The sequence below is a fragment of the Solanum tuberosum genome, unplaced genomic scaffold (genome assembly GCF_000226075.1).
Source record: "Solanum tuberosum cultivar DM 1-3 516 R44 unplaced genomic scaffold, SolTub_3.0 scf00102, whole genome shotgun sequence".
NCBI classification, from domain to species: domain Eukaryota; kingdom Viridiplantae; phylum Streptophyta; class Magnoliopsida; order Solanales; family Solanaceae; genus Solanum; species Solanum tuberosum.
Genome location: NW_006239028.1, coordinates 87,578 through 114,617, shown reverse-complemented (window position 1 = coordinate 114,617; position 27,040 = coordinate 87,578). Strand labels below are relative to the sequence as shown.

Sequence of the window (27,040 nt, the reverse complement as noted above, 5' to 3'; positions counted from 1 at the left end):
GTTTGGTTGTTTTCGGTTTTGGTTTGGTTTGGTTCGGTTATTCGATTATTAACCATACATAAAAATAAAAGAAACAATTCATTCAAAACGTGAAAAAAGTGACAACAATCCATTCAAACGAAAAAATAGTTAGAATGACTGGCATTACAGAACTTTCGATCATTGAATTTACTGAATAAAACTTCAAAATTCACTATTTTGGCATAGAAGGAAGAGACAATGACATTTTCAGTCCCACAAAGAATTTCCATAGACACTCATATACATGAAACCAATAAGAAAAATGTTATCACCTTGGACATTTTTTCTTTCATAAGTAAATTATAAATAAATTTTGATGAAACATATATAAAATCTTTAAAATTGTTTATGAATATAATAAATTATGTATGTATAATAATAAAATTTATGTATATAACTTGTTGGTTCGGTTCGGTTATTTCTTCAAATTTTTTCGAACAAAACCATAACCAAACCAAATACTATCGGTTCTTAACAATCTAAAACCAAACCAAACCAAAACCCAAATTAAATTGGTTCATTTAATCGGTTTGGTTTGATTTTTCGGTTTGAATCGGTTTTTATCCAAACCATGAACACCCCTACATGTACATATAGTTAATTAATTAATAGCATGTTTGACATTGGGTTTGGGAGCTCAGAAACACTTATTTTGAGAAGCAGAAGCAAAAATTTATTTTTTTCAAGATTAGAATATCCCTTCCATATATATATATATACATATATATACACACACATATTTATTAATATATCTCTTATTAGTTAATTAACATATATTTTATGTTAATTTGGTTAAGTTCCATTTAATAATTTTAGTTTTTATTTTTATGTAATAAATTTTATATTTATTTTACGTTTACATATTATTATTTTACGTATTATTTTACCGAATTAAAAAACAAGAAGAATGCAACAACGATATTTTTGTAAGATTAAAAAAAAATAGCAATTACAGATTTCGACCCTTCAAAAATATATAATATTGATTGAAAATTTAAATATGCGCATTTTAATTTAATAAAAATAAAAATTTAATTTAATTTGTTGTAATAGATGTTTAAACTAGTTTATCTCTATAAATTAATCTTAATATTAAAAGTACATTAATACTTGCCTTTACTCGTAATTTGACTCTCAAAAACACTCTTTTAAAAAAATTAGCCAAACACAACTTACTTATAAAAATCACTTTTCAAATGAATTATCCAAATACAAATTATTATTTTTTCCAAAAACATTTTTCTGAAAAGCTATTTTTCAAAAAGTAATTCTGAAAATAAGCATATTTAGTAGCATTGCCAAACATGCTCTAATAATTAATGGGCTAATGCACTTTCTTTCAAAAACGACCAAAAAAAAAAACACACTCTCTCCGGACAATTGTGAGTTTTCTAAAAGAATAAGATATTTAAATTGAAAGCGAGTGATTTGATTTTGAGCTTGACACATATTTTTCCTTGAAAATTAAGGATAAAGTTGTGTTATAATATAATGAGAAGAGTATATTTGGACCGAAAATATAACGAGAGGAATATATTTAGATTGAACATATAACGAGGGGTATGCTTAAACTATTTCTAATAGTTTACGAGTATATTTGACTTTTTTTATATATTATATACGTATGTTTATTTTTACTTATACCATTTCAAAAATAAAAAAAATAATTAGTCCTTTTATTTTAAGTATCAATTATTTTCTTAATAAATGAAATAATTTATGATATAGTTAAATTATTATTTTACTTACGACTTTTTAATAAAATGGTATGTCAAGTCAAACACAGACAAAAAAAAAAAAACATCTATGAAAAGAGTATATAGTTAGACCCCTTTGACTAATTAATCAAACCATTATCTACTTAACATTTTATCTAAAACAAGATTAACACGAAACCTTTTTCCATTAAGACGCCGTAAAAACTTAATGATAAAAAACGAAAAAAATTGACTCCAAATATCTGGGGCCCACATTCATAATGCGGGAAATAAACTGAAACTCCTCCCCTTTTCGCTCTTATCTTCACTCTCCTACACGCGCTCTCAAATAACTCCATCCAACGGCCATCAGAGCGAGTGGACAACACTCTCTACCAGAGCGATTCACTCACACCTGACATCCTCGACCAGATCGTAGTACAAAAAGTAACGAACAAAATAACAAGAAAAAAAAAAAAACCGGTCGGTCCTTGAATTTGAAGAGAGAGAAAGAAGTTGTGTTTTTTTTTAGAGAGAGAAAGGAAGAAAAAAAAAAAACTCCCAAATCAGAAAAGCACAAACCCATTTGTGAATCAAAACTTTGGGTTTTCAAAGAATCTGACAATACTAACCTTATACTATATATATATATATACCCACCAAGAATTTTATACCAAGAAAAAAAAAAGATTCTTTTTTTTTAAAATTTTTTTTTGCCCCCCCCCTTTTGGTTTCTTTATTATCAGAGAATGACAGAGTCAAATATAAACTATATTCATTTCATATTTTCATCATGTGGGTGTAACAATTTTCAAGAAAAGATTAGATTTTTGATGGGTGGGTATAATAAGATTAGTAGTAGAAAGAGAAAGCTTTGTTTTTGTGTTCATAGTTTTTCTTTCTTCTTTAATTTCATTAGTACTAGTATACTAGTAGAGATGCTGTTGGCAATAATAATTATTACTACTACTATATCAATTTCAAGAAAGAGTTAATTTATTATCAATATTTAGGCAAATCTCACCACACATCTCAATCAGAGAGTCCTTACAGGGTGCTAGTCTTTATTTTACTTTTGGGGGCAAGAGAGAGAGAGAGTGTGTATAGATAATGCTTTCAGTTCAATATACTTTGTGGGTGTGTTTAATTTTCTGTCTTTTCGTCAATACCAAAAGCAACCAACCCCCAATTTCCTCTTTCTCTTTCTATAGCTGCTCTAACCCTAATTTAGAGAGAGAAGTAACAAAAAAGGGGGGATTTTGATGGATTGTAAGGGTGGCTGCTGCTATTTTGTAGTTGGGTTTTGATTATTTGGGGTGTAATTTATTTGGGGGAAAGTTAAAATTTGTATCTTGTTACTGAAATGGAGTCTGATGGTGGTGGAAATGGAGAAGCTGGTGTTCCTATGGCTGTTGCTGCTGCTGCTACTAGTGATGCTGGAGTAAATGGAAGTTGTGATGCAGGAAAAAAGAAGGTACCAGAAGGGGAGCCTAAGGTTAAGAGGAAAATGAAGACTGCTTCTCAGTTGGAGATTCTTGAGAAGACTTATGCTAGTGGGTTATCTTGCTCTTTTCAATCTTTTTTTTAGTCTTCCCCATTTTGGTTTTTGATGGATTATTGGGTGTTGTAGTGTTTTTATGTTGTTAGTTTTTGATTACTTATAGTGAGGGTGTATCGGAAACAAGGGTAAGGTCTGCATCCATTCAGTCCTTAGGACCCCACCTAGACCCCACTTCACTTGTGGGATTATATTGGATATGTTGTTGTTGTTATAATTGTTGATTAGTTATAGATGTTTATTTGTTGCATTTGGCGTCATAGGCTGCTAATTAATGGGGTTGAGTTAATTTTTTTAATTGTGTAGCTGATACTTATCCTTCAGAAGCATTGAGAGCAGAGTTGTCAGTAAAATTAGGCCTCTCTGATAGGCAACTGCAGATGTGGTTCTGCCATAGGAGGCTCAAGGACAGGAAAGCTACGCCAGTGAAGCGGCAGAAGAAGGAAGAAGCTTCACCTGCAGCAATGATTTCTTCTGGTGGACAAGGGGATGAGATGGCAGTGAGTGGTGAAATTGGGAAGGAGCATGTTTCTGGTTCTGGTTCAAGAGTAAGTCCGATTGGTCTCATGGACTTGCAGGTGCAACAACAGCTCCACCAGCGAGTTGTTCATCGACCTGGAACTGCAGTTCCTAGGTTTAGACCTGAACTGCCAGCTTTGAAGAGATATTATGAGCCACCTCAAGCTATATCCGAGCTTCGGGCAATCGCATTTGTGGAAGCGCAGTTGGGGGAGCCATTAAGGGAAGACGGACCTATTCTCGGAATGGAGTTTGATCCCTTGCCACCCGGTGCATTTGGTGCACCAATTGGTAAATTTACTTCCCATGCTTATTTGTCTCTTTGGAATTTGCATGAAGTTTGATGACTAGTGGATCAAAGTGTTCTGTGATATTTCTGCTCGTATTGTTACACTGATGATAGTTAAATGTGCTAGGGTGTATTAATTTACTTCCATCCCCTTTGGTATGTTTATGGCATTAGACCTCTATTCCTCAAATTCATACTATATTGCCTATCAAAATGTTTATATTTCTGATTCTATTCTGTCGACTGAAGATACTGATGTGGATGTACGCTATACTCCAGCTGCTGAAATTTCTGTGCCATTGTTTTAAAATTAGTGGCCTGTTTGGATGTGCTTATAATAAGTAACTTATAAGTCAAAAGCTAAAAGCCATAAGTAGAGGATACCCTACTTTTAGCTTCTTTTTTTTAAAAAAATTAGCCTAAAAGTTAGTGCTTAAAAGCACTTTTTAACCTTTCCAAACATCTCCAAAACAAAAAATGTACTCATAAGCCAAAAGCACCTAAAAATAAGTTAATCCAAACATGCACTAAGTGCTGGTGCTTTCGTATTGGCCCGTCTCCAAGTAATTCCTCCTCGCAGATACAAGTAATTTGACTTCGTTCTCCATTTCATTTTTAACCTTTATGCAACTCAAGTGGTTTGTTAAAAATGATTAAACTTCTTGAAACATGCATAAGGACTTATTGGCTTTTTCCCCGGTGAAGTGGTGGTAAGAAAGTGGCACCACTTATTTTGAAACAGGGAGTACAAACTATGCTACTTCCTCTGTCCCAATTTATGTGATGTAGTTTGACTGGACACGAAGTTTAAGAAGTATGGGGAAGACTTCGCAATGTTCCAAAACTACCCTTAAAAGAGTACACTTTTGTGGACTGGTTGCCAAATTAGTGGGACCCAACATAGCTAAAATTTTGATAGCGTCATTAAATATTTGCCAAAAAGGAAATATATCATTCTTTTTAGGATTGACTAGAAAGGAGAATGTGTCATATAAATTTGGACAGAGGGAGTACAAATCCCGTGCTTGCTTAGATATTGGAAAAAGTGAATCCAAAGTAATCATTTGTGTGACCTACTATATGCTAAGGAGAACTAACAAGAACTAGACTAGGCCCAGTGTTATCAAAGGTGAAAAGCGCAAAAAAGCTCTAAGGTCCGTTAGGGCTTTAAGCGCAAAGCGCAAATAAAGTGTGGGCTTTAATGCAAAAAGGTGCAAAGGGAGAAAAAATAGAAATATATATGTTTAGTCCAAGACTAATAATTATAAACATGAATGACATATATGTCCAAAGAAATTGAAAAAAATTATTATAAAGTGAAATATCAATTGTTTAGTGTCACTTCTTCAGAAGAGGCTCATTGGCAAGGAAAAGTTTGCCCTAGAACCTTGATGACGACACTGAAGCGCACATAAAGCAAGGCGAAGCGCTCAACACGTTTTGAGCGCTTGAGGGCTTGAGCACACTAAAGCGCGCCTTTGACTACACTGGCTAGGCCTCCCCCTTCTGGGCACCTTCTTGCTATTGAATATCATCCACAATATGTATGAATATCAACATTCTATTAGAAAGTTCAAAAGAAGAAATTAGAGCTTTAGTATCATCCACAATGTGTCCAAAGCTAGGGTCGGGCCTTGTTGTGCATGGACTCTAGACAACCTGTTACAAAACCCCATCAGCCCAGGTCAGGTGACTTGAAAAGACCAAACATGGACCACCCGCTAAGAAAATGGTAAATAAGGCAAATGCGGGAGAACTAAGTGCCCCTTTGGCCTCAACCTTGCTGCTGAAACTATGCCCGACTGATTACTTAAAGCATATGATGAAATTATCATTTTAATATACTTATAAAGAAAAAAAAGAAAGTGTATAGTTAATTTCTTTGGCTTCCAATTTTCTCATGAGTTTTTTTTGCGAGTTTTTTCTTGGTCCTTACTAACTTACCCTTTACCTTCCATCTAAAATACTACGAGCTGTTTTAACTTCTCGTGGTGAGAAGTACTAATAGAAAATTAGTCTTGAGAAAAGAAACCTTGTGTACACTGTACACGAATCAGTGGGAACAATTATTAGTCGCTTATGTGTTGGTTTTTTAGGATTTGCTGGAAGTATACTTTTTGAAGAATTTTTTGTTGATTTGCCTGTATAACTGTCTGCTTTCCATACTACTTTTTTCAAATCCCAAAAAGAGAGAGAGAGAGAGAGAGAGCTGTGATTGCTTTTCAGGCCCTAGCCACTGAGGGAAGTAATTGGAGCCTCCATTGGATGAGCACTGATAAACTTAAAAGACATGTGATTTTCTTTGAGGGGCTTAAGTTGGATTGACATACACTGTATATTAAATTTTGTAAATGTATCTGTTCACCAGTGTCATGTATATTTTGGTTTCTGCAAGTTGATATGCTCCTGCTAGTTCTGAAAATGTAAAGAATGTGCTATAGTCGATCTTCCTCGGTCTTCATTTCTGTTGGTTATTTTGCTCAGTTGTATATGCTTTTATACAATGTGGCCCCTATGTTGTGAAGGTATGTTTAAAGTTGATGAGTGGTTTTCTTTCTGCATGCAACAGTGGCAGCCATGCAGCACAAACCAGCCGGACGACCTTTTGAAGCTCAAATCTACGAGAGACCAGATGTTAATGCAATCAAGGTCAGCCTCTTCACTTGCTTATTCCAATCCATATGTGTTAACAATGTTCAGATCTTTTTATGAAACAATTAGTAAGTCTGATTAGAGGTGTGATGAAGAATGAAGTCATACAATTGATCCAAAAAAATAAAATGAAGTCACTCAACGTTTGTATCAGCTAAAAACATGGAAGATAAGCACCCAAAGGTTGGGGCCTCAGGCCTAGTGATCAATGAAGTGCGTTGAGAGCCATGAGGTGTATGTTCAATTCCCAAGGGAGGCAAAAACACTAGGTGATTTCTTCTCATCTGCCCAACTTTGGTAGTTAGAGTTACCTGGTACCTGTGCGGAGTTGAGGTAGCATGTTTGGCAGACCAGGACACCACGGGTATTAGTCAAAAGAATGGAAGATAGTTAGAAATATTCTTTTAGTAGACCACTTGTGGGATTACACAGGGTATGTTGTTGTTGTAGTAGACCACTTGCTCTACCTTATAAATATTATTACGGTATGAAACATTGTTTTCTCACAAAGTCTCCTATTTTGTCTGGTTAATGGCCAAGGAAGCAGTCCTTACACAGGGCAATGTAATGAAGAGGGGGATAACCTTGTGTTCCAGGTGTTTCCTATGTGGTGAAACATCTGAGACTATTAACCATCTATTTTTACATTACAAGTACACCATCATTTGTGGAGAATATTCCTAAGCCTCAAAGGCATCTCCTGGACAATGTCCAGGAAGGTGGCTGAGGCATTACTATGCTGGGAGGAAGCAGGTGTACATGCTAAGGACAGAGGTTGGTGGAGAATTGTCCCGGGGGCTATCTGGTGGGCTGTTTGGAAAGAAAGGAACTCAAGATGTTTTGAGAGCATAGAGAACAATGTGCAGAAAGTTAAACTAAACTGCATTTTACTTTTAGTCTTTTGGTGTAATCAATTATACTCAAATGACATTGTCTCTATTATTGATGTGCTAGACTCAATCTAGACATAGAGAAATGAAATCAGGAGTACACTTGTATATAAGGTTACAGTACAATCCATGTACTGGTTTATGATATAATACAAATTTACCAAGTTCAAAAAATATAAAAATAAAAATAAAACATTGTTTTCTTAGTAGAAGCTGATACCTTTTATCCAGTGTGATCAAAGGCAAAAAGCATATAAGTTCTAAGGTTTGATGGGGCTTGAAGCGCAAAGCTACATTGAAGAACGACCCAAATGGAGAAAAAATACAAATATGTATGTGTAGTCCAAGACTTAAAATTATAAGCATGAATAACATATATATTAACAAAGAAGTTGATTTTTTTCTTATGATAAAGTGAATATCAATTCTTTAGTGTCGCCTCTTTAGGATTTACGCTCATTTGCAAGGAGCAGTATGCCTTAGAGTCTTGATGACGGTGCCCACTAAGCTAGGCGAAGTGCTCATTGCTCAACATGTTTTGCACCTTCATTTGTTTTTTTCTTCTTCATGGATTTAGATGTTTAATTTTCCACTAGTTTGGTTCATCTTTTATTCAGTACCTTATGACTCTTGTAGTGACACACTGACACCTGTCATTCGTGGGGTCACTCACTAAAAAAATGTTCAAACTTTACTTCTATTACATATGGTTATGTGATTGGAGTAATAAAAGGTTTCAGGTTCTGCAAACTAATTGGACACTTGTGATTGAAATTTATTTAGCATGATTGATGTAACTATTCTCAATTGCTGATTCCTGGATAATTCATAGCGAAAAGGTGAAAAGAGTCACAAGCTGATGAAGGAAAGAAGACCATATCGTAGTTAAGGGCTAGTTTAAGGCATGTAAAATGCTTGCTGTTGTATATTTCTAAAATAACAAAAATTTGGAGCTAGAGAAATTAGAAAGGAAAAGAGGATTTATATGTTTATCAGGTATATCGTCTTTTGTTTCAGATGATGGGGATTTTTAGTGATATGTATATATTAGATTAACTCCTACAGCATTGGAGGAGAATTAACAATTCAGAAATTTCATGCCAGGGTACTACAAGGACTTTGCGTGAATACCAGTTTCTTCCAGAGCAACCATCAAATAGAAGCGATAGCTATGAACAAGCTGTACCATCTCATCATTACCGTTCAACTGAAGTTCAGAGCACCAGAGCCATCTTATCAACTGGGAGGTCATTTATTCATGGGAGTGAGCAAGTGACCTCTGGATGCAGTATTCCTGGTCAGATCCCAACTTTAAATCTTCTGCCTCAAGGGAGGCAGGGTCACATATCTCCAGCTTCTGCTGAGGCTGAGGCTGTTCCACAAAGATCTCTTGTGAACATTGAAGTGGAGGCTAATTATAGTGGTCAGCCAATGATGGCATTGGAGAGTCCATTTATGCCTTCTGATAAAAGAGTCATCCATGACGAGGAACGGTTGGAAAGAAAGCGAAAGGTTTCAGCAGATACCTATACTTCTTCTTCTTCTTCTTTTGGATTTAATGCTAATATTCTTCGGAAATTTGTACAGGAACACATAAGAACATATGTTACCCCCCTCTGACTAGACCCCTTTGGTGCTGCGTTTCTGTTTATACACAAGTTGTAACCCTGTTAAAAAAATAACATATGTTACCTTCATCTTGTCTGAATATGAACATTTTGTAATTATCTTTTAAAATTTTCCTTAAAGAGGTGAACAAAAATCTTTGAACAAATTTTATCTTTCTTGGTAAGAGAGCTGTTTCTCTGCTTGTGTCTTGGCCTTTATAGTTGTTTACATATGTGTCTTGCAGAGTGAAGAGGCAAGAATCTCAAGGGAAGTGGAGGCCCATGAGAAGAGGATCCGGAAAGATCTTGAGAAGCAAGACATGTTACAAAGAAAGGTCTCTCCTCCTTTTAATCGCAAAATGTTCTGTTCGAGAGTTGGGATGGATGTGTTATTTACTTGCAATCATTTTGTTCTTTTGGTACATAAAACAACTCATGAATGCTACGCCAATATGGTGCTAATCTACAAAATGTCTAGATTCTGTATACAGTATAAGCATCCCATCAACTAGGCAACTATCTAGACTAGTAGGTATGTTTTACTGTGTTGTATACCAGAGGCTAGGATATTTCCTCCTCTGTTTTGTGCATCTACTATATTTACAACAGCCGAGGATCTCATCCTGGCTTTAACCCAAAAATAAAGGTATGTTTTGCTTGCATCAGAAATGCAAATGTAACATAAGATAATTTATGACCTTGACCACAGATATTCATTTACTTAGAAATTATCTCCTACCTCTCTCTCTCTCTCTCTCCCCCCATAAAAACCAAAAAAAAAAAGGTAGTTCTGCGTAGCTTCTTTTTTCTAGCTCCCAGATTACCTAACCTCTAACCTGACATTTGAGTTTGCCACTGTTCTAGGCAGTACTCATTGAATGTTAAATTTGAAACCTGAGGCCTACACCTCTGACAAAATTTTAATGTAGTAGAAGGTGGTCCTAATCCTTGAAATCCTAATAATTGCTTATCTGCAGAGAGAAGAGCAAATGAGGAAAGATATGGAAAGACAGGACAGGGAAAGGCGGAAAGAGGAAGAAAGACTGCTCCGCGAAAAGCTGCGTGAGGAAGAGAGGTATCAGCGTGAGCAAAGGCGTGAGATGGAACGAAGAGAGAAGTATTTGCAGAAAGAGTCTATGAAAGTAATTCATTTTGAAATTTCTTATCAGAGGCATGCCTCTTTTGATAGTTTTAGGCAGAATATTGAGTTTGTTTCCTCCCTTACCTCCTGTAGGCAGAGAGAATGAGGCTTAAAGAAGAAATGCGCCGAGAGAAGGAGGTTGCAAGGCTTAAAGCGGCTAACGTAAGGGCTACTGCCCGAAGAATAGCGAAAGAATCAACAGAATTAATTGAAGATGAACGTCTGGAATTGATGGAGCTAGCAGCCTCAAAGAAGGGTGTGCCCTCAACATTGTCACTTGACAGTGAAACTCTACAAAATCTAGAAGCATTTAGAGGTAGTTCCCATAACATATACTTAACATGTAGTAGAAGTTTGTTCTTATATATTGATCAGAAATTTACTTGCTACTTCCTGAAAATTAATCTTGGTAAACAGCCTCTTGAAGAAATGCAAGGTAAGGGAGCATACAAAAGACCCATGTGGTTCTGCCTTTCCCTGGACCCTAGACATAGCTTAGTGCACTTGTTGCCCTTTATCTGCTGTTGAATGTTTCTTTCGGAGTCATATATGTGGCTTCAAGTCTTTGTTGAGTTCTTCAGTTCTGTTATTTCATGAGAAGAATGCTCTCGTCTTTACTACTGAATACTCCTTCCCATCCCATTTCATATGACACTATTTTACTGGGTGCATAGTTTGAGATGTTGTTTCGACTTGTCTATTACATAAGGAGGAGGGGAAGAAAATATTATATGTAGTAATTAGTTGGATACAGTAAACGTGGGATCGAGTTCAAACTAATTGAATTTGATTTCTCTTACTGGAAAAAGAGAATCTTAAACTTGTGCAAGTTTTGTAAATAATACCATCTGGGAAAGTACACCTTGGCATGTCCAACATAAAAGAGTGTCATATAAATGGGACAGGGGGAGGTCAAGGAACATAATTTTTTTTCTCCTCATTTAGAAAGTGAATCTTTAATTTCCACAGGATTTATGCTTTGTTTTGTTTCTGACACTGCTTTCATTCTTTTCCCTGTGGATGAAAGCGTGTTTGTGCCTATTGATAGTCTTTCAACAGAAACTGAGTCTCTCTCTCTCCTTTTATTTTAATTCTGTATTTCCTTTTTATTTTATGGTTAGAGAGAGTGGATGGTCTTTGAGTATTAGTATCTCATGCCCTTTTCAGATACAGTTGATGGACATGCTCACTGACTTATTATGTACTGAAATGCCCTGTTTGCATTCGAATGAGCACTCTTTACTCAAAAGTCGAAACCTATGAACCATTCATTTTTCTTTCTTCCATGGTTTATGTTTTGAAAAAATATTTGAGAAGTCCAAATGACCAGGATTTTGCTCCTTCCTTTTGATCGGAAATAAACTTCAAAGAAACCATTCTCTGTTTGGTTAATGATTTGTTATTTTGTGAACATTAAGCCTTGTCTGACTTAAAGGTGATTCTAACGAATTATGCAATTGTATGAATCTAGTTGATATGTTTCTTGTAATGTACACTTACAAATACAGGGGGATATATTATTATATTTTGAAATATCTTGAGAGCAATTGAACGGCATTTTCCCCCCCTTTTCATTTCAGACCAATATTGATTGTTACTTGTGGTTCCTCTATTATAACTGTTCTCTATTCAGGATGCTAAGTATCCTAAATTAATTTATTCTTCAGATTTGCTCAATGAATTTCCACCAAAGAGTGTCTGCCTGAGAAAGCCATTTGAAGTTGAGCCATGGATATGCTCTGAGGAGGACGTGGGTAATCTTCTTATGGTATGACCATTTACCATCTTCTTCTTATTTAAAACACATAGTTCTTTTTTATTTATCATTTTATTTTGAGGAGTGGAGCTCTTGTTTGGTCTGTGGTGGTGCTGTGGAGATCTCCACGTAATTTTGAAACAAGTACATCCTAAAATGTCAACATTTTACAATTTTTGAATTGGCTGATAACGTTTTGGAAGGCAAGGGATATTAAGATCAAAGATAACTATGAACTTATTGTGCTCCCATAGGTAAAAACCTTGTATTTCGTGGACATTACTGTTGATATTCATTGTATTCTGCCCATCAGCAGTAAAGTTTTTGTATTTGGACTGGAGTCAAATGAAAACCATGTAACTCCCTACATTGTTATTTCTCAACCAGATTATATGGTGAAATTAACCCTATAAGCATCTGGGGTTGCTTGAATTTAATTGGGACATTTTCTAAGTATATCTTTTGTCCTTCCTCTCTTCAGGTTTGGAGATTCTTAATTACTTTTTCGGATGTTCTCCATCTCTGGCCATTCACTCTGGATGAGTTTGTACAAGCATTTCACGATTATGTAAGTAAACACTTTTTTTTTTGGATCTACAATCTTGAATTTTTCCAGATTAATTGCATAGATATAATATTAGGACACTCTACTTTCAGGATCCAAGGCTGCTCGCAGAAATACATATTGCTCTTCTCAAATTGATAATAAAAGATATTGAAGATGTTGCTAGAACACCTGCCAGTGCAGTAGGAGCAAACCCAAACACGAATCCTGGAGGCGGACACCCTGATATAGTCGAAGGGGTAAATTTTTCATGTTATTGGTTTTTGCTGCTTGTCTGGTTAGGAATGTGATGTGTTTTGTTGCCCATCATTGTGAAATGTTTTAGTCATGTACTTTGTAACAGGCATATGCATGGGGTTTTGACATAAGAAGTTGGCAGAGCCACTTGAATGCCCTGACGTGGCCTGAAATACTGCGGCAATTTGCACTTTCTGCTGGTTTTGGGCCCAAGCTAAAGAAACAAAGTGTTGAACCAGCTTATCCACGGGATGAGAATGAGGTATGATCTTCCTTTTCCTTTTATTCACCTCCACAAGAAATTGGTCTGCCAACCACAACAAGCCCACTGAAATCCCACAAGTGGGGTCTGGGGTGGGGAGGGTAGAGTGTATGCAGTCCTTACCCCTACCTTGTGAAGGTAGAGAGGCTGGTGCCAAATTCAGCTTATTAAATGCCAGTTGATTGCAGTAGTGGCGCAAAAAGCTTGCTCTGCTAGTTAGCTTAGAAGGCTGTTGATGAGCTTTATTTCAGTAATTTTTTTGGATATTCAATAGTTTTAAGCAATTTAGCAAACATTATGATTGATTGTCTCAATTGACTGATTCCCTGATTTTGAATGTATCTTATGGGGGTTACTCATCTCAAAAATATAAAATAAGACAAAATAAAACTATACATATGTTGGGATGTAGTGTTCGGTAAGAAAGTTTTTCCTATTCATCTTATTCTATTTCTAATCATGTAAGAGAAGTGCTCATTGCTCAATACTCTAGTGTACTACGTACTTTTTTTTACTTATAATGCTGCGTCGGGGTTATCTTGTGCAAACCTCAAGTATTTTCACTAGGTGCCCGCTACCTCCCACCAGTACAGGTATTGGATAACATGTTCCACCAAGCCCAGGCAATACTAGGTGCTTCTGATGCCCAGTTTATGCATTTTGCCGTTGGAGTATAGAACAAGTTGGATCTAACTTGTTAAACTCATTTGTCATGTGATTTGATTCCCTTTTTATTCATGTGGTTTCTCTTATCATGTCACCTCCAACTTGGTTGCTTCTACAGTGTAATAATGGGGCAGATATCATTTCCAACTTACGAAGTGGAGTTGCTGCTGAGAAAGCAGTTGCCAAAATGCAAGAGAGGGGCTTCTCTAATCTGCGGAGATCTAGGCATCGATTGACACCTGGAACAGTCAAATTTGCAGCATTTCACGTTCTTTCACTTGAGGGAAGTAAGGGACTTAATATCCTTGATGTTGCTGAAAAGATTCAGGTACTTTTGCTGAACCTTATTATCTGGAAGTTGGTGAAGGATTTAGGTAATTTGGGGATCATGGGATGCTGTTTCCTGTTGTTCTTTTAGCTGACTTATCTTTTTCTTTTTTTTGGGGTGAAGAAATCTGGTCTTCGGGATCTGACAACCAGCAAGACACCTGAAGCATCTATTTCTGCTGCATTATCGAGGGATACAAAGCTTTTCGAGAGAACAGCTCCTTCGACATATTGTGTACGTGATCCTTATAGGAAAGATCCTGGTGATGCTGATGCCATTCTCTCCGCAGCTAGGGAAAAAATTCGAATGTTTAAAAATGAGTACGTGAATGGTGAAGAAGCAGAGGATGTTGAGAAAGAGGTTGAAAGGGATGATGAGTCTGGAAGTGATGCTGCTGACGATCCTGAAGTTGATGATTTAGTCTCCGAGCTAAAATTTCCAGAGACTCCTGAGACCCATAAAATCGACAGAACTGATGGACAGAGTTCTAGTTTTGACTTGACTCAGACACCAGAAGATCTCAGTATGCAGAATTCAACCGCAATAATGCATTCAGTAACCTTCAGGGAGTTAAAAGCAACTTCCGGTGATCAATCAGCTGCAAGTGGTGTTGATGCAGGTAATCTTGATCAAGAAGATACAGTCATTGATGAAAACAATGCTGGTCAAAAATGGGTTCAAGGGCTTATGGAAGGGGAGTACTCTGATCTCACTGTTGAAGAGCGCCTTCATGCGCTTGTTGCCTTGATTGGTATTGCAAATGAGGGGAATTCTGTTCGCCTTATATTAGAGGTTTGTTGATAATCATGTCTTGGATGCTTTCCTTGTCAATTTTTCTATCAGTGAACTTAGTTTGAAATCTTTTCAGGAGCGACTGGAAGCTGCATCTGCATTGAAGAAGCAGATTTGGGCTGAGGCACAGCTCGATAAACGTCGTTTCAAGGAGGAGTTCTTACTGAAGGTACAATATCCATCAGTTAGAAGCAAGACTGAACAGCTTTGCTCAGTTACTTCCATGGAGGCAAGGCAAAGTCCATTGCTTGCTGTTGGTCACAATGAGGTGGCAGACATACCTTCACTTCTGCAAGAAGCCATGCATAAATTGGCAGATGAACCCAATAATCCTAGTAATGTTGCTGTAGAAAAAACTTGCCAAATGCAAGAGACCTATGGAGGTCAGGATAATTCGCAGCTCCAGCATTTTGCATATGTTGCCGAAAAGTCGCGTTCCCAGCTGAAAGCTTATATTGGCCATAGGGCTGAAGAGACTTTCGTTTATCGGTCTCTGCCCCTTGGTCAAGATCGCAGACGTAACCGGTACTGGCAGTTTATCACATCACCCTCTCGAAATGATCCAGGTTCTGGCAGGATTTTTGTGGAGTTACGTGATGGTAGATGGAGGCTAATTGATTCTGAAAAGGTAGTAAAATTCAATTTCTATTTCAACCTTCTGCATCAGTAGCTTTTGTGCAACAGTTTTGCCATTAGTTACCATTACTTGTTTTGAGGGGGCTAATTTCACCTTACCTCATCTGGATTTATGTGCACTATCAATAATACCCCTCCCCCCCACCCACACACTTTTTTTTGTGGTAAAACCCAACCCCAAACACCTCTGTCCAGGAGCCAACAAAACCACCATCCTTAATAGTGAGTGGAGGGTCCTTACCACATCCATTTCTCATTTCTGGATAATGTTTACCATTTTCTTACCCTGTTAGAGGTTGTATTTTTAAGCTACTAGACCTGCTATAGAGGCTAATGATCAAGGTTCATATATATATATATATATGTATATTTATTTATGATAAAATTTCTTTCTTCTACGTGTAGGATTTCAATTGTTTAATGGCTTCTTTGGATATTCGTGGAATTAGAGAATCTCATTTGCATTCAATGCTTCAAAATATTGAAGCAACTTTCAAGGGAACTGCTATGAGGCATAAGTACACTGAAGTGAAACTTGATAACTCCGTGAAAGAGCATACTTCTGAAACAGTACCTAGCATTGATTATTGTTCAAACACTGGTAGCTCTAAGAGCACAATCTGTATATCAAACCATGAAACATCAGAACCTTCAACTTCCTTTCTTATTGGGTTTGGAAGGAACAAAATGGAGGACACTGATGCCTTGAGGAGATATGCTGATCTAGAGAAGTGGATGTGGGAAGAATGTGTTCATCCCCAGTTTCTATGTGCAAGGAAGTATGGAAGGATGAGATGTGAAAATTTGATCAGTACCTGTAATAATTGCCATGACACATACTTCTTGGAAGATAAACACTGTCCTTCTTGTCATAGGACATTCAGTCCGGCAAAGAGTTCATATTTTCTGGAGCATGTTGCTCAATGCAAAGAGAAATTGGAGGATCTATTTTGGCCCCTGTGTATGATGGACTCATTACCTCCTCTTCGAGTTAGATTGCTAAGAGCGCAGTTAGCTTCAGTGGAGGTAACATACTCTTTCCTACATCATTGGATCTAGTCTCTGGCTTCTGTATCGACTTCTGAAAGAACATTATGCTTGTGACTTCTTCTATATGTGCTTTTGATTTCGTGGAAGGTGATATTTGTTTTATAGGCCTGTATCCCTCCTGAGGCTCTTCAGCCTGTTTGGTCAGAATTATATCGAAGATCTTGGGGTTCAAAGTTGCATATTGCTTCAGCAGCTGGTGACCTCCTTCAGGTCCTCTTGTTGTCTATAGTTTTTCTAGTTTTTACACATAAGTTTCCTGGTAGCTAATCATGCATATCAACTGGAATTATTAGCTTATCAATATTTACTGAGAGATTCTTCATCAAAAATGTTAGAGAAAGACGTAATAATTACTGAGTGCTATGTTGCTCGGGATCTCCAAAATTGTTGCCACACTCGTGTTGGATTCTCCAAAATGCACTACTTTTGGAGTATCTGACACACACCCGTTGATATTTTTGAGGAGTCCAAGCAACATAAGACTGAGAGTCACTACTTTAGCATCACGAACGTAAAGCACACCCTATCTGACCTTAGTTGTCTTTTCTTCTGTTAGTTGGTTCTTGTAGCACATTTTCTGTAGAAGTTCTCTATCTGAATAACATTGTTAACGGTCTTTTCCTGTGTCTGTCTCTTAGATTCTGACATTATTGGAAGGTGCTATCAAGAGGGAATATTTGATATCAAATTATGAAACTACAAATGAGTTGTTGGGTGCTGTTAGCAACTCCAATCTTGATGGCATGGCAGCGGTGTTACCTTGGGTTCCTCACACAACATCTGCTGTTGCACTTAGGCTTATGGAACTTGATCACTCCCTCTGTTATACACAGCAGCAGAAAACTGATTCTCTGAAAGATGACGAATCTGCAGATTTCATTGTAAGCTTCTCATTGTGTTGTTCTGACCTAATAGATAGCTGTTTCATCAGATTTGAGGAATGTTTGGACTTAAATGTGAGTATTTTTTTTTTAAGGATTTCATTCTCTTGCATCACTCCAACATTTCTCCCGCTTGAACCCCAGAATATGATTAATGAAACATTCCCCTCATTGAATCCACGATAATGTTTTAGATTACGCCAGTTTTGTCCCTATTACGGTCAATGATTTGCTGGTTTCAACCTCCAATTTCTTATAAAAAATGGATTGTGTGGGGGACTTTGAACCTCTGATTTTGCATTTAAGAGGACCACTTTGTTTTTGCACTATATAACAATTTTGGATTCTTAGCCTGCATGCATCACATATATGTTCTGATGGCTCTTTTTCTGCTCTAGAAATTGATTCTGTAAATTTTTTAAGCTTCTGCTGGGTGACTTCATAATCACACATTGAATTTTTCCGTATATGCCTCAGACGTGTAAAACTAATTATGCTGACATGAAGAGAGCTGCGAGGGTTATATCTGCTGAAGCTCGTGAATATGAAAAGCTAGAACCAGATTATTCAGTTAAGGTAGGAGGCGGACATGCTAATTCAGGACAGGGGCGTAATCGTGTAAGAGGAGGAGCTCATTGTCGCGTCCGTGGAGGCAAATCTCAGAGAAAAGTCAATGCATCCAGATCTGACTCTGCCCAGAGACGTTCAACAAAGAACAGCGACAGACTAGACCACCTTCCTGCCTGGAAAGGTCGAGACCGAGGCAAAGGAAGACGTAAAAGAGGTCGTCGCTCAGTTCGTAATAGACAAAAGCCAGTCAAGAATGTGGAAGAAGTTACTCCCGAAGAAGTGCCCATCACCAGTCAGCAAGATTGGAATGAAGTTGAAGATGAAGAAACACCTCAATTTGAGGCGCCTGATAATGACAGTGATTCTGGAACATCAGGAAGTGAAGATTATAAAGGCCAAACAACCGTCAATGATTATGAAGACATAACGGTTGTTGACTACGGTTCTTTCAGTGGTAGAAATGATCATGCATCAACCAGTGTGAGTTACAGCATTGGCCAACGTTATACTGAAACTGCTGTAGATGGAGATGGTATTGGTGATTACGAGGATGACCATGATGAAGAGGATGAGGAAGATGGATTGGCCAATAAAAATGTCCAAAGATACTTTGATGGCGAGTCTGATGAAGAGGGGGATAGATATATGGATGAAGATCTTGTTGAAACCCCAAATAAAGATTCAGAATCATCTTCCGAGTATAGTGATTGACAACAGTTCTTGAACACTGCAGTGGAACCCAAAGGGTATTTTCTCCTCATGAGCGCGAAAGAGAGGAAGGTTGATGGATATATTCTCTACGTGTCTTGCGCTCTTCAAGAAGCGATAATGTTGTTGTGAAAGAATCATTAGTTCTAATTCTAACTGTTTATAGTTAGCATCCAACTTGAAAATAGTACAGTGCTCCTCTTTACACTAACATATGTATTAGTATTACATCTCATGTAATCTAATGTGGTTATATATTTGGCGTTCTTTACCTGTGCATATGTTGTCAATACTCACACAAATAATGCTATCTGTTTACATGTGCATACTACCATTTTGCTGCTGGTCCCGGCACCTTGGGTCGGAAGCTGGTTGCAAAGTAAAGAAGGGTGGAACACTTGGTCTCGGCACCTTGGGTCGTGTTACAAAATGTACATAGTCATATCTACTCATAGCATAATTATAGGTAGAGATCTTTAGGGATCTTAGAGATATTTTCTGATTTTATTTCCTTAGATAGATTTACATGTACACCTACAAATAGCTCTTATTCTTGGAATACTATAACAAGGAAATTGGCCAGGTTTGAGACTTCTCTGTTTGTTGCTAATTATTCTTGTTTATGGAAATTGTGTATGAGTGCAACAGTGGAATTGTTGCTTGACCAACTTGTGAGTTGATATTGTTTGTTGGAGGCTATTTGAAGCTTATTTGGGAAATTATTTCCAGAGGGCCATCGAGTTTGGCTACTGTCAGTTTCTTTTTTATTGTGTTATTAGGCTGTTGTTTGTTTGTTTGGGGATTTTGAAACACTTTCAAATATAGTTGGTAAAATGACAAATTGATTAAAAGTTGCTGCTTCACGTTCATTATCCGACAAAATGGTTTTGATTTCGATTGAGGAGTTTGCCAAATTTTCTCAATATCAGAAATCTTTGAAGGAATCCGCTTTGTTATTTCCTTTGTTAGGTCAGATAAAACATGTCTTATCAACTCTTCTAATAAATAGGTAATCGATTCAGGTGAACAATTCATATATGACAGGGAATCCTAATATTTTCTCTAGCTTTAGATCACACAAAGCAACATCTCCTGTTACTGTAGCTGATGGATCAACTTGTAATAGTGTTGGATTCGGTACTGTTCAACCAACCTCGTCTATTACTTTGTCATCTGTACTAAGTCTACCAAAATTGGCATTTAATATGATTTCTGTTAGTAAAGTTATGAGAGAACTTAATTGTTATATCTCGTTCTTTCCCGATTATTGTTTGTTTCGTGATCTTATAACAAATCAGGTTATTGGTAAAGGACATGTTTATGATGATCTTTATATTCTTGATGAGTGGGAGTCTCCATCTATTGCCTGCTCTAGTGTCGTGTCTCCATTTGAGGCACATTGTCGACTAGGACATCCTTCGTTACCTTTGTTGAAAAAGCTTTGCCCTCAATTTCAGAATATTTTCTCATTGAAATGTGAGTCATGCCAATTTGCAAAACACCATCGCATCTCATTAGGTCCAAGGGTTAATAAAAGAGTCGAGTCAGCTTTTGAGTTAGTTCATTCTGATGTTTGGGGACCATGTCCTGTTGTTTTCAAAACTGGGCATAAATATTTTGTCACTTTTGTAGGTGATTTTTCTCGAATGACTTGGATATACTTTATGAAGTGCAGATCTGAAGTGTTCACTCACTTTTTTGCCTTTTGTGCTGAAGTCAAAACTCAATTTGATGCCAAAGTGCGTATTCTAATGAGTGATAATGCTAAAGAATATATGTCAGAATTATTTAGGTCTTACATGAGACAACATGGTATTCTCCATCAAACTTCATGTGTTGCTACACCCTCTCAAAATGGAGTTGCCGAGAGAAAGAATATGCATCTACTTGAGATAGCTCAGGCACTGTTGTTCCAAATGAAGGTTCCTAAGCAATTTTGGGTTGATGCCATCTCTACTGCTTGTTTTCTGATCAATCGCATGCCATCAACTGTATTGGTTATGCCGTATAATATTCTTTTTCCAAACAAATCATTCTTTCCAGTGGAACCTAAGGTGTTTGGAAGCACATGTTATGTTCGAGATGTTCGACCATCTATTACCAAGTTGGATCCTAAAGCATTAAAGTGTGTTTTCTTGGGTTATTCTCGCCTTTAGAAGGGGTATCAATGTTATTCTACTGAACTTGGTAAATATTTAGTATCAACTGATGTGGTATTTTCAGAGACTACACCATTCTTTTATGCACCTCCAAATTCTACAAGTCAGGAGGAGGAAGATGAGTGGTTATCCTATCAGGTTACTCGTGTTGTAACCGAATAATCAGCTGATATTGTTCCTCTATCTCCTAGTTCTTTTATTAAGCATCAATCGACCATTGTGTCGTCACAACCTACTCAATCTGCACCAACAAGACCACCAATTGTTCAAGTTTACTCAAGGAGGCAAGAGATTAACGATACATACCCTACATCAACTCCATCATCAGATCCTTCTCCATTTGATCCTTCAGAAAATTTGGACCTTCCTATTGTTCTTCGGAAAGGTACACGCCAGTGCAAATCTGCATATTCCATAGCTAATTTTGTTTTTTATGATCACTTATCTCTTGCATCTAGTTGTTTGGTTGGCTCTCTAGACTCTGTGACTATCCCTAAAACAATAAAAAAAGCCTTGAATCATTCTGGATGGCATAATGCAATGCTTGAAGAGATACATGCTCTAGATGAAAATCATACTTTGGATTTGGTGAATTTACCCAAGGGAAAGAAAGCAGTAGGATGCAAATGGGTTTTTACCGTCAAAGTCAATCCTGATGGTTCTATTGCAAGACTTAAGGCTAGACTTGTGGCTAAAGGCTATGCTCAGACTTATGTGGTAGATTATTCTGACACTTTCTCCCCTATAGCTAAGCTCACCTCTGTTCGTTTGTTTATTTCCTTGTCTACTTCTCAACATTGGTCTTTACATCGACTAGATATCAAGAATGCTTTCCTTCATGGTGATCTGCATGAAGAGGTGTATATGGAGCAACCACCTAGGTTTGTTGCTCAGGGGGAGTATGGAAAAGTTTGTCATCTAAGAAAATTTCTATATGGTCTAAAGCAGGGTCCTCGTGCATGATTTGGAAAATTTAAAGATGTAGTTCAAGAATTTAGGTTAAAGAAGAGCAAGTGTGATCACTCAGTCTTTTACATACAATCAATGACTGGTATTATTCTTCTAGTTGTCTATGTTGATGATATTGTGATTACAGAAGATGATTGTACTAAAATTTCTTCTCTCAAGCAGTTTTTACATGTCAAGTTTCATACCAAAGATTTGAGACAGCTGAAATACTTCTTAGGTGTAGAAGTAGTCAGAAGCAAGAATGGGATTTTCTTATCTCAAAGAAAGTATGTACTTGACCTACTTGCAGAAACTTGTAAGTTGGGAGCGAAACCGTGTGGCACACCAATGGCTCCTAATGCATATCTTACTAAGGATAATGTTGAACCTTTTATGATCCAGAAAGATACAGAAGGTTGGTTGGGAAACTAAACTACCTTACTGTGACTCGTCCAGATATTGCCTATGCAGTCAGTATTGTTAGTCAATTTATGTCTATACCAACAGTCAAACATTGGGCTGCCTTGGAACAAATTCTATGTTATTTGAAAGGATCCCCTGGCCTTGGCATATTGTATAGCGATCACAGACATACTTGTGTTGAATGTTTTGCAGATGCAGATTGGGCAGAATCAAGAATTGATAAAAGATCGACTATTGGCTATTGTGTCTTTGTTGGTGAAAATCTAGTATCTTGGAGGAGTAAGAAATAAAATGTTGTATCTCGATCTAGTGCAGAGTTTGAATATAGAGCTATGGCTCAGTACACATGTGAAATACTATGGATACAACACCTTTTAGCTGAGGTTGGTTTGAATTCTTCTTTTCCAACAAAACTTTGGTGTGATAATCAGACTGCTCTATACATTGCCTCAAATACAGTGTATCATGAACGGACAAAACATATTGAGGTCGATTGTCACTTTGTCCGTAAGAAGATTGAAGAGAACGTGATTTATACTGGCTATGTGAAGATAGGAGAGCAATTAGGTGATATATTCACGAAGGGTTTGAATGAAACTCGGGTGGAATATCTTTATAACAAGTTGGGCATGATTAATATCTATGCTCCAACTTGAGGGGGATCAAGTTGGAGTGTTACAAAATGTACATAGCCATATCTACTCATAGCATAATTATAGGTAGAGATTTTTAGGGATCTTAGAGATATTTAGGAATATTTTCTGAATTTATTTCCTTAGATAGATTTATATGTACACCTACAAAGTAATGAAGGGTGGAACACTTGCGAATTCAATTTCATCTTAAAATAATTCACACATGCAGTTAACTTAAACCCAACCTCTCTATTTCTGAAAACATTCATAACAGACAATGCAAGAAAACACTAATGATTCAACAGCTGCGAGGCCTGTGAATTTTGAAGACTTATTCCAAAAAAAGAAGAGGTATTGCCTGTTGTTGAATGGATACATTGAACAATATCCATAAAAAACAAGAACAAAATTCTACTTTGCTAAGGAAGAGACTCGTCTACGAGCCTAAACCAACGCCCCACTCCATAGCTTCAAATGGTTTTACGAAAATATTTACACAGAACAAAACCAGCACCAAAGCTGTGCATAAAGCTCAAGAACCCAACAGCTCTTTGATACCAGATTTCTGAGCCATAGTGAGACGAGCAGGGAACTTGATGTCAAATTTGATCCTCAAATTCCCTTTCTTTGACGGGTCTTTTGGAAGCGGCATGCCTTCACCTTGGACGACATGTTCATAATTTGGTTGAATCACGTTGTTGATTGGAATTGTTAAGTTCCTTCCATCCAGAGTAGTGAGATGGACCGTAGTACCAGTTAACGCTTCAGCCAAAGAAATCTTTTGAGAGACAATCAAGTCATTTCCATCACGCGAGAATACCTTATGAGGTTTCTCATCTATTATGAAGACCAGATCAGCTGGTATAACACCTGGCTGCTCATTCCCTTTTTCTTGGAAGGTGATCTTTGTACCTTTCTTCCAACCAGGTTTAATTTCGATTGTCAGAATCTCTTGCACAATTCTCTTGCTGCACCCAACACAAGGAAACGGTATAAGTTCAGTAGACAAATAGATATCAAAAGCACAATGGGAGTAAATCTAGTAAAGGCACTGGCGAAACAACCACTTGAAATGAGGGCCTCAAATGGAATTCAGAGCGCAAATGATTAAATCGGAAATGCATCCTGATACGACAAATAACTAGTGCAAAGACACAGGAAATAAGTTAACTTAGCTTAATGACACTGACAAACAACAATGTGTATTCAGACTCTCAAGAAATAGACCTCAAAATTTTCCTTACAAAGATTTCATATTCACTTACAGCTTTCAATATAAATGAGTTTGAAGGACCCAACTCGACCTAAAATGCAATATCACTACAGCTAGGCTTAATAGATCATAGCTCAAACTGAAATCATACATGATAGTTCTCTTATTTCAACTAGACAAGATTTGACAGTCTAAATAGTCACAAAATGGCATAACACAAGGTTAGTAATTTATCAATAACTTCACGTTCTAAAAGAATAAATCACCGCAATTTGCAATTAACAAGGTAATAATTGACAGGTTTATCCTCGGCAGCCCAGCACACAAAGCCTCCTGCATCCATGCAGAGTCTGGAGAAGGGCCGCACCTCAAGGGTGTGATGCAGACAGCCTACCCAAATGCAAGCATTAGCGGCTGCCTATCCTAATCTTTCAAATTGCTCAAAAATTAATGACGTAAGAAAACTACTACCCCAACCACTCCATTATCCTCAATAATTCCCACACACTTGCTGAAGAAATTGAAAGGGCACCCAAGGGTGTGGACTAGTGGTCAATGAAGTGGTTGAGAGCCATGAGATCTCATGTTCAAATCCCAGTAATTCGAAATGATCATTCATCCAACAGTGCAACATTGCCGGCAGACAATTGAAGTTCCACATTTAATGAACAAGCAAGGCAAGACACTAACCAGACTGTATGAACACCAAGGCAAGACACTAACCAGACTGTATGAACACCCCCATTACTTGCCCAATCCAATTTCATACGTAGAAAATTGAAGTTCAACATCAAAAGTGATTAACCTTGACCAGTAAAACGAAGTGTAAGAACCTGATACTTACCCACTCGAATCGGCAATTTCTCTAGAAATTTTCATCTTTTTGGTGGTACCCTTGTAGAGATCCTCAAGATTACAAGGCAAGTTCTGTTGTACCGGAGCCTCTTTCCTTGGGACTGATGGATGCATGGGAACACCACCACCACCTCCTCCTTCAGCAAAGGATGCTGCGAATATATCATCAGTGAACATATTACCAAACCTTGAACCCCTACCCCCTCCAGGTCCATATGGAGTAGAAAAGCCGAAAAATTCAGCAAATATGTCATCAGCATTTCTACTGTTGAATCTGAACGAAGTAGGGCCATCCCCAGTAGAAAAGTAGGTTGAACCGGCACCGGGACCACCAGCTCCAGGCGGTGGCACCCCACCCTTCAGCCCTTCTTCACCATACTGGTCATACACAGCTTTTTTCTGGGAGTCGCTAAGCACCTAGTAAATTTAATGCAGAAAAACATTAGTCATCTATCAGTAATAATTGATAGTTACACAATTCAAACACATTGAATGTACACCAAGTTAAAAATCAATAAACCCTTAATTCGATTCAAACCTCAATAAAACTTCCAAATTATGAAAATTGGTTCGGATCTAAAAGAATGAGATCATTTGCTTGGTGAATTCAGAATTCAAACCAGTGATTGATTAAGAACAAAGCATTCCAACAATTAGTTTACCCTATACAAGTTCATTTCAACAAAAATACACAAATTAGGTTTCAAGAAAACACAAAACCCATCATTCTTTTTGCAAGATTATAAACACTAGACGTTTTAAAACCTCAATTTTATCAACATTTAGACAAAGATTTAGAACCCCATTAGACTATAAACGAAAAAAGATTGAAACTTTAAGCAAAACCCACAAGGAAAATTGGAAAACATACATCATAAGCTTCAGAGATCTGTTTGAACTTAGCTTCAGCTTCTTTTTTGTTTTGTGGGTTCTTATCAGGATGCCATTTCATGGCAAGTTTTCTATAAGCTTTCTTCAAATCATCATCTGTAGCGTTCTTATCAACACCCAATACTTTGTAATAATCAACCCCCATCTTCTCTTCTACTGCTTCGTTTCTCTTCCTTTTCTTCACTTTGAGAAATTTGGATTTTTCAAAAGAAGAAGAAAAATGGTTCTTGAAGATTGCTTCAGTATATGATTTTGTGGAGAAAAAAAGAAATTGAAAGAGAGAAGGAAAGTGCAGGAGAAGACCGGAAAATGCAAAACTAACAGAGTCGAGAAAACTGTAGAAGATTCCAGAAGCAGTTCATAATTAGAACTAGGGTTAGTGGACACTATTTTAGCCACGTCATTATAAGTTCAGGTTTTTCAAAATCGAATTCATATCGATAATTTTTATTAAAAAATGTTAGTATTAATTTATTGATAATGAATTATTGATTTATGTTTGTTATAACTTATAGGATATACTGTGTACTGTTAATAATTCTAAATGGGTAGCATCTAATTTAATGGAATTTGATTTTTAAACCTAAATTACTCGATGATTTTAGAAATATTTCATTAGATTTTGTTTGTCGCGTTGTTTGTAAGTGATTTTTAAGGGTTGGGGAAATCATGTGAATTTTTAATGGTTAATTCATAATTGATCAATTAATATTTTAATTATTCATTAAATATTTAACATATCTATAAACCTACAATCTTCAAAATCAAAATGAAAAGATTGTTAACCCTACTTTCATTTATTTTTAAAAAAATTGAGAAAGGATCAAGAATATTTTTAAACTATGCAAAATTGAATAAAAATACTTTCAGTTAATAGCTTGATCTAAAAATATTTTTATTGTCCATAGTTTGGTTCAAAAAATCACCCTTTCACTCATAATTTGATTTTAAAATATCTATTGTTATAGGTCAAAGATATCATTGTTCTAATAAATGTATTGTTTCTTTACTTTTAAACACATTTTATTCCTAATAAAAAAATAGCTAAATTTAAAAGACTACTCTCCAAAAGAATTTTAGTTTTAATTTTT

The 27,040-nt window shown here is 36.8% G+C and overlaps 2 protein-coding genes across 2 annotated transcripts; one reads left to right on the top strand and one right to left on the bottom strand.

The window, feature by feature from the left end:
* Window positions 1–2,465: 2,465 nt before the first annotated feature.
* Window positions 2,466–19,102, top strand: LOC102587822 (uncharacterized). The gene is made up of 18 exons (XM_006348767.2): window positions 2,466–3,271; window positions 3,583–4,086; window positions 6,654–6,733; window positions 8,731–9,138; window positions 9,479–9,568; window positions 10,211–10,375; window positions 10,468–10,690; window positions 12,042–12,142; window positions 12,612–12,698; window positions 12,788–12,934; window positions 13,039–13,194; window positions 13,979–14,188; window positions 14,312–14,980; window positions 15,057–15,608; window positions 16,022–16,642; window positions 16,772–16,876; window positions 17,305–17,547; window positions 18,025–19,102. Exons 1-18 carry the CDS (start codon window positions 3,082–3,084, stop codon window positions 18,826–18,828), a joined length of 5,355 nt encoding a protein of 1,784 aa, XP_006348829.1. The 5' UTR covers window positions 2,466–3,081; the 3' UTR covers window positions 18,829–19,102.
* Window positions 19,103–23,219: 4,117 nt separating this feature from the next.
* LOC102587495 (dnaJ homolog subfamily B member 1) lies at window positions 23,220–26,302 on the bottom strand. The gene is made up of 3 exons (XM_006348766.2): window positions 25,930–26,302; window positions 25,048–25,475; window positions 23,220–23,958 (listed from the first exon to the last, which is right to left on the bottom strand). The coding sequence occupies exons 1-3, from the start codon at window positions 26,092–26,094 to the stop codon at window positions 23,523–23,525; spliced, it is 1,029 nt and encodes a 342-aa protein (XP_006348828.1). The 5' UTR covers window positions 26,095–26,302; the 3' UTR covers window positions 23,220–23,522.
* Window positions 26,303–27,040: the final 738 nt, after the last annotated feature.

Excerpts from the sequence above, each read along its gene's own strand:
- LOC102587822 (XM_006348767.2), top strand. The coding sequence starts at position 3,082 with ATGGAGTCTGATGGTGGTGGAAATGGAGAAGCTGGTGTTCCTATGGCT. Across the intron at positions 3,272-3,582 it reads TCTTGAGAAGACTTATGCTA|CTGATACTTATCCTTCAGAA; the intron begins GTGGGTTATCTT and ends TTAATTGTGTAG. Across the intron at positions 9,569-10,210 it reads AAGACATGTTACAAAGAAAG|AGAGAAGAGCAAATGAGGAA; the intron begins GTCTCTCCTCCT and ends GCTTATCTGCAG.
- LOC102587495 (XM_006348766.2), bottom strand. The coding sequence starts at position 26,094 with ATGGGGGTTGATTATTACAAAGTATTGGGTGTTGATAAGAACGCTACA. Across the intron at positions 25,476-25,929 it reads AGATCTCTGAAGCTTATGAT|GTGCTTAGCGACTCCCAGAA; the intron begins GTATGTTTTCCA and ends TAAATTTACTAG. Across the intron at positions 23,959-25,047 it reads GAAATTGCCGATTCGAGTGG|CAAGAGAATTGTGCAAGAGA; the intron begins GTAAGTATCAGG and ends TGTTGGGTGCAG.